Source organism: Conger conger, chromosome 12 (genome assembly GCF_963514075.1).
Source record: "Conger conger chromosome 12, fConCon1.1, whole genome shotgun sequence".
NCBI classification, from domain to species: Eukaryota; Metazoa; Chordata; class Actinopteri; order Anguilliformes; family Congridae; genus Conger; species Conger conger.
The window spans coordinates 42,822,504-42,837,993 of NC_083771.1; the positions used below are offsets into that span (position 1 = coordinate 42,822,504).

Here is a 15,490-nt window from a genome sequence, read left to right on the forward strand (position 1 = left end):
GATTCGCCCGGATTCTACACGGCGTTTGTGCGTTTCTGTGTCTGTGTCGCCTCAGATTTTCCTCCCTCGGCAGCGCCAGCAGCCGTCCTCATGGAGATGCCCACAGCACACGCGTGACCTCGCGTCCACCGAAAACACCGGGGCGTTTTCTAAAGCTCCAGTTCGGAACATGTTGTGACAAATCCTCCTCTATTCCCGCCTCCTCTCCCCCTGAGGCGGGGGGGGGATCGTGAATCTCATTCTCAGGCCTGGCTGCTGTGACTCTGTGCGCACTAACCCTGGGGGGAAAGGTAGCTTTTCTGCATCGGGGATGGCACTGAGGGCGCTGTCAAACGAAGGTGCCCTGTGTACCCATGTCTCACCCCCCCGGTCCCCCCGTCCCCCGTCCCACCCGGGCTCTCTGGCCCCTCCACGCACACCTGGCCCCCGTCCAGTGATGTCACAGCGAGCGGGGACAAAGGGCCACTGTGCCCCGCTCTCCAGGCTGGGCAGAGGCACCCCAGATGCCAGCGGCCCCTCCAGCCGTTTCCCAGCATCTGCCAGATTTAGCCAGGCTGGAATTTGTTTTTCAATGTTCCCAACCGCCCCCCACCCCCCTTTCCTTTCCTTTCCTATGGTTCACTTTAGCCTCTTTATTTTCCCCGCAACTGGACTTCTTTATCTCCCGGTCGTTATGGAGAGGGATTTAGATGCCACGGAAGAGAGAGCGTCGCTGTGGCACAATGAGAGGGAATGTGTCTCCGGGCCGCCGCGTTCTTCGCTGATGATAACAGCGTCGGAGGCCTGCGCGAAAAGGTCGTGAGGAAAGCAGCTGTCTGCCTGCTGCATTACTGCTGCTCACTGTCCTAAATGGTAAATGGTTGGCATTTATATAGCGCCTTTATCCAAAGCGCTGTACAATTGATGCTTCTCATTCACCCATTCATACATTCACACACCCGACGGCGGTTGGCTGCCATGCAAGGTGCCGACCAGCTCGTCAGGAGCATTTGGGGGTTAGCTGTCATGGGACACTTCGACACAGCCCGGGCGGGGGATTGAACTGGCAACCCTCCGACTGCCAGACGACCGCTCTTACTGCCTGAGCCATGTCGCCCCCAAGTGACCAGAATGAGAGGCCACTGTTTACGCTTCATTATTAAAATGAAGTAGTTAGTAGTTATCATTATTATTATTATTCTTCCTTGAAGTTAGATATTCCATAAGGTGCACCCAAAGGAAGGCCCAAGAATAGCCACCAAAATTATCCTGCTGTTTTATTAATGAAAAAGGAAATTATTCCTTAAAATTGTTACTGCAAAATTAATGACTGGGATTGTTGCATTAAAATGGTCTCAGGGGAAGTGAAAATACTAAGGAGAAATAAAATAATGCATTAAACGTATTTATCTAATTGCTGAGAAATATAAAAATGCTTCCTTTGCCCTTGTGAATCATGACAACATATAGAGTACACAAACAATCATTATTCATAAAAAAAACCTTCTTAAACACTTTAAAAGACCATTATTAATGAAAAACTCCTTTACCGCTCCCGGCTTTGGAAGTCACACGATGTTCCGTGCTGTACTGAAACTGATGACTGACGAATGTGGCTACGGCACTTGTGTCCAGGGATATTCTGGTGCCGACCGTTGACCTCGTGCATTACTGCCACCCCAGAAATAGCCTGCAGCAGATGAGCCAGCTCTGTGCGCCGGCCGTTCAGTGGGACCCGGATGACAATTCGCTGCACGCCGGCTTCAGTTGGTGTTTTCATAGTAAAGCGACTGACACTGTGGTGCGGAAGGCATTCAGATGGTGAGCTGTCTGAATACCAACTTATCTAATCACCTGAATGTAATAATCTCCAACAATTTAGCACTGCCGCCTCACAGCAAGGAGGTCCTGGGTTCGAATCCCCGTCGGCCGGGGCCTCTCTGTGCGGAGTTTGCATGTTCTCCCCGTGTCTGCGTGGGTTTCCTCCGGGTACTCCGGTTTCCTCCCTCAGTCCAAAGACATGCACGTTAGGCTGATTGGAGAGTCTAAATTGCCCGTAGGCATGAGTGTATGAGTGTATGAGTGTATGAGTGTGTGAGTGAATGGTGTGTGTGCCCTGTGATGGACTGGCGACCTGCCCAGGGTGTATTCCTGCTTTTCGTCCAATGTATGCTGGGATAGGCTCCAGCCCCCCTGCGACCCTGTTCAGGATAAGCGGGTTCAGATAATGGATGGATGGATGGAATTTAGCTTATTACAGCTGTAGAAACAATGGCCAAATAGGTGGAGCCTGATGTCAGACAGATTTGTATGAATAAGTAGTGACAAACACCAGTTATTTTACATCTGTACTGTATAACGTTCAATTATAACACTACCCAACTAGACATTAGGTTAGGTTCATCTAAAGAATGAGACAAAACAAATTCAATATTAACCATTAATTGTCTCAACCTTTATTTAACATCATTTCAATTAGACGCATACTGCATCCAGACTAAACTGAAGTAATATATAAACTTAAACTTAACAGTAAAATTCAGTTCCATTTCCTGCTGCTATAGAACTAAACTGATAAACATGTCTGCCACATTTAGCTACCTATGTACATATATCCTGCTTTAATTTCATTACTATCATTACCTAACCTTCTGACAGCATTATACCCCAACACCCCACACTGACCAAATTATACCCACATTATATTTGTTCATAAATCCTCAGTTCGTTCCCTCGTTATGTGTGGGTCAGCATATCGCGAAGACCAGGAGGGGCGATGTGAATTCTGGGCAGCGGAGCGGGGAACTGGAGGGGCCATGGGGAGAGGGGAACTGGAGGGGCCGTGGGGAGAGGGGACCTGGAGGGGCCATGGGGAGAGGGGAACTGGAGGGGCCATGGGGAGAGGGGAACTGGAGGGGAGATGGGGAGAGGGGAACTGGAGGGGCCATGGGGAGAGAGGAACTGGAGGGGCCATGGGGAGAGAGGAACTGGAGGGGCCATGGGGAGAGGGGACCTGGAGGGGCCATGGGGAGAGAGGAACTGGAGGGGCCATGGGGAGAGGGGACCTGGAGGGGCCATGGGGAGAGAGGAACTGGAGGGGCCATGGGGAGAGGGGAACTGGAGGGGAGATGGGGAGAGGGGAACTGGAGGGGCCATGGGGAGAGGGGAACTGGAGGGGAGATGGGGAGAGGGGAACTGGAGGGGCCATGGGGAGAGGGGAACTGGAGGGGAGATGGGGAGAGGGGAACTGGAGGGGCCATGGGGAGAGGGGAACTGGAGGGGAGATGGGGAGAGGGGAACTGGAGGGGCCATGGGGAGAGGGGAACTGGAGGGGCCATGGGGAGAGGGGAACTGGAGGGGCCATGGGGAGAGGGGAACTGGAGGGGCCATGGGGAGAGGGGAACTGGAGGGGCCATGGGGCGTGGGGAACTGGAGGGGCCATGGGGAGAGGGGAACTGGAGGGGCCATGGGGAGAGGGGAACTGGAGGGGCCATGGGGAGAGGGGAACTGGAGGGGCCATGGGGAGAGGGGAACTGGAGGGGCCATGGGGAGAGGGGAACTGGAGGGGAGATGGGGAGAGGGGAACTGGAGGGGCCATGGGGAGAGGGGAACTGGAGGGGCCATGGGGAGAGGGGAACTGGAGGGGCCATGGGGAGAGGGGAACTGGAGGGGCCATGGGGAGAGGGGAACTGGAGGGGCCATGGGGCGTGGGGAACTGGAGGGGCCATGGGGAGAGGGGAACTGGAGGGGCCATGGGGAGAGGGGAACTGGAGGGGCCATGGGGAGAGGGGAACTGGAGGGGCCATGGGGAGAGGGGAACTGGAGGGCTGATGGGGAGAGGGGAACTGGAGGGGAGATGGGGAGAGGGGAACTGGAGGGGCCATGGGGAGAGGGGAACTGGAGGGGCCATGGGGAGAGGGGAACTGGAGGGGCCATGGGGAGAGGGGAACTGGAGGGGAGATGGGGAGAGGGGAACTGGAGGGGCCATGGGGAGAGGGGAACTGGAGGGGCCATGGGGAGAGGGGAACTGGAGGGGCCATGGGGAGAGGGGAACTGGAGGGGCCATGGGGAGAGGGGAACTGGAGGGGCCATGGGGAGAGGGGAACTGGAGGGGAGATGGGGAGAGGGGAACTGGAGGGGAGATGGGGAGAGGGGAACTGGAGGGGCCATGGGGAGAGGGGAACTGGAGGGCTGATGGGGAGAGGGGAACTGGAGGGGCCATGGGGAGAGGGGAACTGGAGGGGCCATGGGGAGAGGGGAACTGGAGGGGAGATGGGGAGAGGGGAACTGGAGGGGCCATGGGGAGAGGGGAACTGGAGGGGCCATGGGGAGAGGGGAACTGGAGGGGCCATGGGGAGAGGGGAACTGGAGGTCGGCTGTCTCGCGGTGGTCTGCGGCCGGCACAGCGGATACCCGTCTCTAATCCGCGATCGACCCCCCGGCGAGTCGTGCGTGGAGTAGAGGTCACGCGGACGCAGCTCCCCTCCCCTCCCGGTTAGAGGGCCTCAGACACGCAGACGGCGGGCGTGCGGCGATAAAGGCGCGTTGCCCCCGGCTACCGCGGAGCGTCTCCGCGGAGCCCCCGACGGCCGGGCCCCTCACGCGGTGACGGATGGCTGCGATTACAGATGAACTTCGCACCGCGCCATGACACCGGCGTCCTCGTGAGACGGACGGACTCATCATTTACACGTTCCGCGGGGCGATCCCAGGAGCGCCATGGCCGGGTTAATTGAGCCCGCTGTCGTTCCGGCCGTCCAATCAAAGGGGGGGAATGAAACGGTGGGGAAAGGTTATGACAATCCCGCCCGTGAGGTCCAGAAGCATTATCGCACTCATCCGTGTTCTGGGAACAGTGAGCTGGGGCTTCTCTCCCTAGGAAGCACACAGACTGCTAACAGGAAGCTGATATATGATAACTACTATAAATGCGTCTCTTCATCTCCGTGGCACTAATAATGCATCAGCCGAGACCACATGATGATAGCGATCCCAGCCTCGGCATGTCTCCCCCTCTGGAGTGAGACATGGAGCAGTGAAAGAATGATTGTGTGAAAGCCATGAATAGGTATTCCTGTAAATATTAAAGAAATACACACATTTACTTTCATAAAACCCCTTCTGCATGCTGTACAGACAGATAGATAGATAGATATATAGAGATCTTTCCTCCGGAGAGAGGCACTGCTATCTTTGTACATCTTTGTATCTGGCTTATTTATCTCTTGTTCATTGTTTCTTGGGTTTTCTGGCACATTACGTTTACTTTCGCATGCGGAGAACGCCCGGGGCAAAGCCTGCTCAGACGCCAGAACGCCATGCCAACCATTCAGTAGGGTTCAAAGGTCACCCCAATCCACATTTCTGCACCGTCCAGTGCTACTCGTTTAGTTTCCCTATTCTGAACCTGCTACTGTGAAAGGAGCCTTTTACTTAAAACAAGATCATGGTTCACAGATTGCCAAACATGTGATTAATGATGTGTCATTGCTCTGTGTTAATGATGGGAGATGAATTTATTGGTGCTCTCTCAACCCAATAAAATTGTCAGTCAAGTCTCCGCGTTAAGTGTTAAAGCCTGCTCACGTCGACATTCAAACTTAACCCTTGTGTTCCGTTCCCTCATTAACACCTGAGAAACGACCTGGGTTAAAGACACTATTGCGATTTCAAAGACACACAGAAATAAAATAGACAAATAAATAAATAAATAACTTATCGCAATTACAAGCAATATCAACTATGCGTATATGATTAATGGTTGCCATTTACCCTTGCTAGATAACATGTAACAATGAAAGTGTCATTCATTTTTTGTGATGATCTGATTCATCCACTCTAATGAAGGCACAGGGAGATAATCATGTGCCCCCATGCCTTTTCAAAAGTGTCATTCCACTTTAAAAGATGGAAATGGCTAAATCTAATCCAAACACAAGACTTAAACAATTACCTTCCAGTGTACCAGCAGGGAATTTGCTCAGATTTATTAGTTAAAATGTTTAACCAAGAGGTCTATGTATATTTTATCTAGTTATTAGTAACCATAAAGATCCAAAGAACATTGGCAGAAATTGTTGCAATTACTGACTGTATTTGTTTGGAATATTTAAAAAATCATAATAATAGTTGATTATAATACAAATGATTTCAGTGTCTGGGAAATTCCTGGAGAAAATAAGGGGTTTACTATTTCCTGTTTGCTAATCCACCTCCAGACAGCAATCCCTTGCTAGTGCTTTTCCATTGACTCCATTATCCACATTCACATGCTGAGGGACGAGCTAATCTGTGCTTTCAGTTTAAACCCACCGCACACCCAATCTCCATCAGAATGCATAACAAGCTGTCGTTCCATAAGATCCAACAAGTGTATATTTTCAAATGAAGGTAAATATGTGTCCAACACCTTGCAGTCTCTATAAATTCTTTCTAATAAGGTCTGTACATTTTTAAAGATATTGCTACATGCACAACATCTATTTTCTGCATGCTAGAACATGTGATAAACTGCATTGCAATGTGATATCAGTAGAGCCAAACAACTTTTATCTGGTTATGTAATGACTATGTGTTATGTGAGATTCACTTTCCCTGAACATGTGCATATAAATATATAAATTGTTTCTTAAAATGGAATAATTTCATATTTTCAACTAATGATGTAGCAGGAACTGCAAAAAAGCATGCTGACATGGTCAAGAGGTTCAGTTGTTGTTCAGACCAAACATCATAAAGAGAATGAAATGTGATCCAAGTGACTTTGACCGTGGAATGATTGTTGGTGCCAGACAGAGATTTGAATATCTCAGAAACTACTGATCTTCTGATTTTCATGCACAACGCAAAACAGTGAGTGGCAGTTCTGTGAGCAAAATTCCTGGTTAATGAGAGGTCAGAGGAGAATGGCCAGACAGGTCAAAGCTGACAGGAAGGTGACAGTAACTCAAATAACCAGGCATTACAACATTGGTGTGCAGGAAACATCACACTTCAAACCTTGAAATGGATGGCCCATAGTAGCGGAAGTCTAAGAAATAAGTCATAATAATGGAGGATAGAAAAATGAAGTTATAAAAATGGTGCGTAATAATAAATAGTTAATAAAGTGGTGACTGAGTGTATGTACTACAGACCAAACAGCTGTAAAATACTGTTTTTGTACCATAGTCACCAGCTATTTTGTTTAGTTTTCTTATAAACACTAAAAGCGCCCCGTTCATTGAGTCAATACTACTGCTTCACCACCAGTGTTCTGAGCACTTACAGAAATAGCTCATCTGTTACACGCACCACATGAAAGTGTATTTTATGTTTCCTGTGATGGCGTACCAAGCATGAATGTAGAGTAGGCTATTTGGAGCATGAATGTTTTTGAAGTTTGAAGGAAATGACTACACAGGCCATCATGACGGATAAAATTCAGCATTGAAGAGAAAATGTTGTTCTGAGTCACCGCTGTAAATCTGTCGCTGAATGTCACTGATGACAGCCCCCAAAAACCTTAACCAAATTAGTAATCGGTGAGAATCATTTCGATGAATACACAGACAGAAGTTGCTTTTCCTGCATGCTATTCGCATTTAGTCATCGTTTAAGTGCTTCTTAACACAGATGATCCGACTGAGAAACATTAAGCAATCAGTGATACATTGAAAAGAATACACGTGTGCCCCAATTTCCATTAATACACACCAAATCTTCGCATAGAGACAAGCTGGAATAACTTAAACTGAAACGCTCACACCCTAATTAAACATTGAAACCCGAGGGGAGCCATGAGTTCTGGGAGGGGATCGCGAGGGTGACTGATGCCTGTGTACGGTGGATCCACGGGGGCTGGCTCACCTCGTCCCAGTGGGTCGAGGTGGAACAACTATGTCTCTGACCTTGACGATGCCATCCACCCCCACCTTTCCTCTCCTCTCTTCTCCTCTCCTCTCCTCTCCTCTGGGCGAAACCGCTGCACATTAAGCTGCATATAAAATAACCGCCATCGTAAATCGGTCAGGTACGGGGGGATCCCGTGTTTTATGCCGTCTGCCAGGGCCGCAAGTCATTTGGCTGGCTGCAAACGAGATAATGTATACTCCCCGCCTGGCCGTAATTAAGCCGTAACTAAGGGTGAAAATAATAGCGCACAACATCAGGCTCGAAGAATGGGCACATTAAACTTCAATTAACGCTGAAGCAGCCGTTTTTTTTTGGGTTTTTTTTCGGGCTGTTCCGGCAGGAAGCCGAGCACGGGCGGGTTCCCAGAGCGTGCCGCGCAGGTGCGCTTCAAAACCACGCGGCTTCCGTCTCGCGGGAGGAATCCCGGCTCTGAATAACAGCCGCGCCGCACCAGAAGGCCCGCGCGCCCTAACCCAGAGCGAGCTAAGATGGCTGACATTCTTCGTACGCTCCGGTCACGCAGCTGGATATTTACAGAAGCCGCCCGCGCTAAGTACTCCGCTCAAGGGTCCCGCAGCGCAGCTCCGTGTGGGAACCGAACCTCCGATGGAAGAGCCGCAAGTCCGGGTTCCCTAACCGTCACGCCACACTGCTGCCTTTACTCACCGCTGACCTACTGCCGCACTCACCGTCCTTTCAAAAAAATAAATATATAAATCCCGTATCGTCCATGCTGCTGCATGCAGTACGACGGGGATAGTCAATCTTACCCAGAAAGGGCCGGTCTGGGTGCAGGCTTTTTGTTCCAACAGAGCGGTTACACACTTCATTCTACGAATCAACCATTAGAGTCTTTGCTAAAGACCTAGACCAGTAGAATGAGGTGAATAACCGCTCTGTTGGAACAAAAAGCCTGCACCCAAACCGGCCCTTTCTGGGTAAGATTGAGTATCCCTGCAGCACAACATTACCTTTTGCTGACTATAAATTCACACTTTATCAAAAAGTTTTTTTTCATCATGATGCGCATACACTGTAGTAATAAAAATCGCCGGTAATTGAGCAACAACTTCACATAAAGCCAGCGGCATGTCACCATATCAACTTAATGCTTGAGCTATAATGAATCTATAATGGAGGTACACTGCAACCTACTTGCATTAGGGGCATTTTGTCAATTAGGCAGATATGACAGTGGAAATGTTTATGCACAATGCATTCAGTCATTGTGAGGTTAGAAAAGAGTCGGAAATTACATTTTAATGAACAAGAATAATGGAAGTAAGTGAGGGAATGCTGAATTCATGCTTTTGCCTTAGAGAGGAATTAACATGCTGATCAGACACAGTGTACAAATTCACATCTAATTAGCAGGTCCTAAACGTACGGCTTCAGTTAATTTCACATTTTTACAAATGTCCTTGACTCCATGTGATTTGAAGAAGATTAAATATACTAATTTACATGAATTATTCGAAACATTACGGTTGTAAACAGGGGTGGCATGTGGTGGGGTAGTCAGGTTAGGGCCCCTAATCACAAAATATTAGCACATCGTTTTTTCTGGGGTGGTGGGGCCCATTGTGAGAACTTTTCATGACACAAAATCCCTGGTGGTGCCCTTCCTTGTAAACACATAACAGACGGCTACGGGAATCAAGAACCTTTCAACAAAGCGTCAACGCTTAATGCTTAATGTCACTGTGCTTCCTGAGTGAGTGAAGACTACGCTATCTGTGTCTGTATTCGTATCTGGGGCATTGGGGGAGTACAGAAGTGTGAACCAGGAAACTGCAAATACACTGTTATCTGGTTACTGTTCCAGTATTGAAAGCAGATTACTCTTGGTTCAGCTCTCACCCTAATACTTTCATGTACAATTTCATATGGAAAATGTAAAGAAAATCTTTCATATGGACATTCCTCTGAGATTTTGGTCTGGATGCACAGGAAACAGAACTATGTATGCTTGAAGAAAATGCATATGTTTGAACCTTCAGAGCTGAAGCCCACACTGAGATAGGCCCCAATCTCCAGATATCATCAACTGCGAAGGCAAAGAACTAAAGCAACTGACAACTGCTGTGTTTGGCTACATCCCAGAAAGACCATTGTTTACACACACATTAACGCAAAAATACCAAACGGAAACAAGTGGGACAAGCATCAATATTTAATCTCAGTCAGACTGGAATTAATCTCTGCCATTTCTCGACACACATCCAACAAAAAGGAAATTGTATTCAGCAAAAAGCATCTTTTATAGTTGCCAGTTATCATTTATAATGGTAATGGTCTCACCCATAAAATGTCTTAAAGCACATTGTGCTGCACTGATTTAAAACACTGGTGCGCCATTAAACTGAGACATTTCCAGTGAGTAATCCATTTGCATCAGTGCCAACAGTAATATGTACGGTCCTCCCCACCGTCCTGGCACTGGGTCCTAATTCCCTGGCATGCGGCATCGTGTTCCAGTGCCCCTGTGAACAATGGCGGTAATCATTCATACATCGTTGACAGGCAAGCGTGTCAGTTTTCCATATGCTGGGAAATGTGTTTTTCCTTTGCTTTGGGAAAGGATTTCACATTTTCACATCGCTCTGTGAGTGACTGAGCGGAGCTGGTTTTCATCAGGAGCACCGCTCACACTTCAGGAGCTGGAGGTGTGTCTGAAGCCACAGAGCTGCATCCTGTGTGTGAGGAGAGCTGTTGGCTTGCCTACATGCTGTACACACGGGTGTGCCTACAGATCCATACACACGGGTGTGCTCACAAATCCATACATACGGGTGTGCCCACAAATCCATACGTACGGGTGTGCCCACAGATCCATACGTACGGGTGTGCCCACAGATCCATACGTACGGGTGTGCCCACAGATCCATACGTATGGGTGTGCTCACAAATCCATACGTACCGTTGTGCTCACAAATCCATACGTACCGTTGTGCTCACAAATCCATACGTACCGTTGTGCTCACAAATCCATACGTACCATTGTGCTCACAAATCCATACATACAGGTGTGCTCACAAATCCATATGTACGGGTGTGCTCACAAATCCATACATACCGTTGTGCTCACAAATCCATACGTACGGGTGTGCTCACAAATCCATACGTAACGTTGTGCTCACAGATCCATACGTACGGGAGTGCTCACAGATACATACGTAACGTTGTGCTCACAGATCCATACGTACGGGTGTGCTCACAGATCCATACACACGTGTGGACACACACGTGGACACACACACACTCACAGCGTAAAGGCCAACTGTGGGCTGGCAAAGGAGGGTGGGCCCAATGACACACAGGGGAAAGAGCTTTCCCAGAGGGAACAGCAAAAGTGCATTCCCGGCTAACCGCTGCAACCAGAGGACTTGTCAGGAGGAGAAGGGAGCTATTGAGAAATGGACAATAAACAGGCAGTAAAGAAGCACTGGCACACAATGCTCCAGTAAAACATAATGGAAGAAGGGAAAATAGCGGCCCCCAAAACATCAGGGTAAGGGACGCTTCAGACGGGAAATACGCAAGAAACATTCTCACAAGAAACGGAACGCGGTGCACAAGGCCATAGAGTTCCCTTGACAACCAGCAAATTCATAGCGTCGCAGATTGGAGCAAAACAACCAAGATAGCCAGCAAGGTCACAAACCTCCAAAACAAAGATAGAGCACAGTGTAGCAGCCCCCAGCTTGGCTCCACAAGTTACATGGACAAAAAGACTGGAAAGAATGCTGCTTAAACAATGCTTCCTGTCTGCTGGTGTACGTAAATGCATTTTACAAATACTGCTGTATTGCACACTGCTGTGTTCTCAGTCAACCACAGGAGTCGGAACAGAACAAGAACATTTTCGCATTCTTATCAGAAATGTTTTGTACTTTTTCTCATACGAAGGAGTCGTACGTATGAGTGCGCCACGTCAGATTCGACGAGCACTCCCAACTCGTAGCAGGGATTTAAGAAGTCGTTGGTCCGAGTGGTTCCAGCACGAGGCCCAGGGTGAAGCAGCACGGCGTGGAATGGAGGAGGGGGGCGGGGGCGGAGATGGCGGGGTACGGCTGATACTCTGCGCACACGAGACCGATCGATTCGGGCCCGGTCACGGCCCCCGGCCCCCGGCCCCCGGCCAGCTGAGCGCCGTCCCCCAGCTGTCTCCCTGTTTTGAAATCCTGTCCCGGGGCCCGCATTCCCGGCATTTCTCTTCCCGGGAAACCCAACTCCCCTTTCCACCGCGGCCCCTCCATTCATCAGCGTTCCCGGCAGCCGGGGGGGCTCTTCTCCCACTGTTAAGCGCACTCACCCCCGGGCAGAGCCAATAGGTGCTCTATCGACATCACCCGGTGAGAAAATAGCATCTCAATACAAGCTAGTGATAGCCTGCGACCTGTCAGTCAAAGGACTTCCTCAAGGAAGGACACCGCAGTGTAACATACGGTCATTTATAATGAGAGTGTGTTTTACTGTGTGGTTGCTCAAGGAGAATATGAACACAATTAGGTCTTTGTCTTCAAACGGTGAGGGCAGGTTATATCCATTTTGGGACAAAATCTTGTCTGAAGTTCAATACTCCAAAATAAAGAGGTTACAAACTTCAGACATATGATCATTTTACAAGTAAAGGATATAACTAACATAGACTAATAGAGTTTTGGTTTTATGTGAGCAATCGTTTTGTGAAGAGTGCCACTTCTTTAAATGGTGGACATCTCATTTTGGAATCAAACTTTAGACTGAAAAACATCACATTTGAGAAATTCTAGGCCTGAGTCCGTTCTAGTTTAGTTGGTATGTCAGGAAGACTACGACTATTGGCTATGCTTCAGGAAAGCACTTCCGGAATAAAAAGTAGACCAATTAAACAATCTCAAGATGACACAAATCAAAAACGCCCACCAACCTAAAGGTCTTGCTGTCTTGTTGAGAGGCCTATCAACAATGGAGGTACGAGTGCACAGAATGCCAAGGCCATCTTTGCCAAACAACTACTATCTATTTCCTGCCCATCTAGGCTGTCCCTAGAGCCACCATCATTGCCAAAGTTCTCTGACAGGCCAGAAGGACAGATGGAGTCCCAAAAGGCCGGACTTCTCACCGGCTTAACACATCAAAGGCACCCCATTTCCTCTAACCTTTACAATGCTCAAATACAACATTCACTTCCCAAATGTAAATGCAATTTATCCAACCCCCGTAATGTCACAGCTGAATTCTGAAAGAGCTTTCTTTGCTGAAGGACCTCAGGACTTGAGGTTAAAATGAAATGTTGAAATAAGACCGAGTGTCAGTAAACACTGCAAAGACAACAGAAACGTTCAGAGCCATCATTTCGGTGATTGTGTGAGGTGGATTTCGGGTAATTGGAATTGTCAAAACCTTCCTAAAGCACAACCTCTGGGAGTTGGATTAGATTTTAAACAAATCCCATTCTGCCTTGGCTGGCAGTCAGGAGATGTCCTTGGAATAGGGGCCTGAGCGATGATGAAAATGCTCTGCAAAGCGTGCCACTTAATCCCTACCTGGAACGACTTCAAAGAGGAACTTCCCCGGCTCTTCACCATTGTTTGGGTGCTCGGTGACTCTGTTCCCAGGTAAGAAAATCATTCCCTGGAGGAAGGAAATAAGAAAAGGGTAGAAAGAAATATTTGTAAAAAATAGTATTTATTGCATTAATAAATACGTGCTTATAATAAATTATATCATATAAATGGGACATTAAGGCCGAAGAATGGTTTTGGTAATCTACAGGATTAAATAAAATTATATACATGTCTTTTCATGTTCCTGATGATTCCGAGGTGAGATGGAGAAAACTGTAGGTGGAAACGTTAATGTGGGCCAAAACGACAAACAGGAAGCAGAGATCTCATGCAGCGGAGGGTAATGTTTACATTTGTGGAGCGCCTTCACCTTTAGATACACTGTGGCAGATGCTTGTGCGCGTGGGCATAGAAACCGAAAGATTGAAATTAAGAAACGTGCATGAAATTGAAACGTGTGAAACCCAGGGAGAAATATGAACCGAGCTGCCAGCTCTAGGTTTGCGTATAGGTCCCAGGAGATGCGGCTGACAGAACTGAGTTGTTATCAAACGTGACAAAGTGGCGTTATTATGGAGAAAGCACTTCCTCAGCTGGTTCTGCCATGTTAAACTCATAGATCAGTCTCCGACACCATTCCAGCTCCTACTTTAAATAGTCATAACATCAGCATGTTCTGACCCCCCCCCCCAACACAACCTTGCCAGCTATTAATAGGGCACTACTGCTTTCGATAGGAGAAGCTTGCAGTTCCTCTTCCCTGCTCTAGTTTCTCCAGCGCCGAAAACCATACCTCACCAACATGTGCCCCTGTCTACATATCCCATTCCCCCGACTTCCACATGCTCAGGACAACAATGAGGAAGAAAAGAATGTCTTATATTTTATAGATGGTCTCCCTGAAAATGTGTATGTCAGTAAGAATATCACTGCGTTATTTTATGTGATACGGAGCGATTAGTTGTGAAAAATGATTGGTTTTCTGGATATCAGAGCTGGAAAATATCAGGAATACGGGGCATTTATGTGAACAAATAGTCCATGCAGAGGAATGAGTATCTAGAGTCTATAGCCAACTTGGCATTTGCGATCTTTTGACGCTATGGGTCCATTTATAGACTGTGCGAGATATTAGATTACAAAAGATACGCATTTTAGCCATGACTGTGATGCATTATTAATTGCTCCTGGAGAACTTGTAGGATCCAATATAATCAATTTGGACAGATGAGGAGGTCCAGTGTCTCTCAAGCAGAGAGGATGAGAGGGTTATTTACATTAGAGCATCTTGCATGTGTACACATAGGCTCATTTACACACACTGCATGGCGGGACTAAAACCTTTTAAGGTTTTAATATCACAGCTACACAGCATATTGTGGAGTGTGTGTGCACATGTATGTGTGTTGGAATAATTAATGAAGTGACAATGGGCTTGATGCCCACAAATTACAGAATGGTGATGTGCCAGTTTCACTCAGAATGGCAGCACTAGTGTTAATCTGTTTTTCTTTCTCTCTTTATGCTTGTTTGGTTTTGATTCTTTGGATTATAAGGCACCTGCACGTTATAGTGTGTGTTTGTGTGTGTGTGTGTGTGTGTGTGTGTTCAGTATATGTGCATGTTTACAATAAATTATTTTATTGTTTGCTTATAATTCATTGATAAGTAGTCACTTCCTCATACTCATTTTGAACATGTAGTGTTTTTTTCTTTCTTTTGGTTTGTGTTTTTTACTTGTTCGAAAGTTTTCAATTCAATTCAATTCGATTCAACATTTCAGTGTCATACTCTCAATAGAATTCTATTTGATCATTACATTTGATAATTAAGCTGGTGCTCATTCAAAGGCATCCCATCTGGATTGTGTGTGGACAGGAGTTATGAATAGATTAACTCTAACTCTGTGAAGATGTGCTACAGAGTACCGCATCACTGTTAAAGGCATATAAACATTAACAAGATTCTACAGCAGTCTCCTACTCTGACAAACCCCTTTAACGAAGCATGGCCGTAGGGTCTAATCAGCAGAAGCCGTACCTGTAGCCCATATGAATTGAATTAAG

General features: G+C 47.6%; 1 protein-coding gene across 1 annotated transcript in view; it reads right to left on the reverse strand.

Annotated features, from left to right (window-relative positions):
- arhgap24 (Rho GTPase activating protein 24) overlaps positions 1 to 15,490 on the reverse strand; it is a 103,968-nt gene that overhangs the window by 53,621 nt on the left and 34,857 nt on the right. The window contains exon 3 of the mRNA XM_061215672.1: positions 13,404 to 13,491. Coding sequence (XP_061071656.1) covers positions 13,404 to 13,491 — 88 coding nt within the window. The remainder of the gene's footprint in view (positions 1 to 13,403; positions 13,492 to 15,490) is intronic.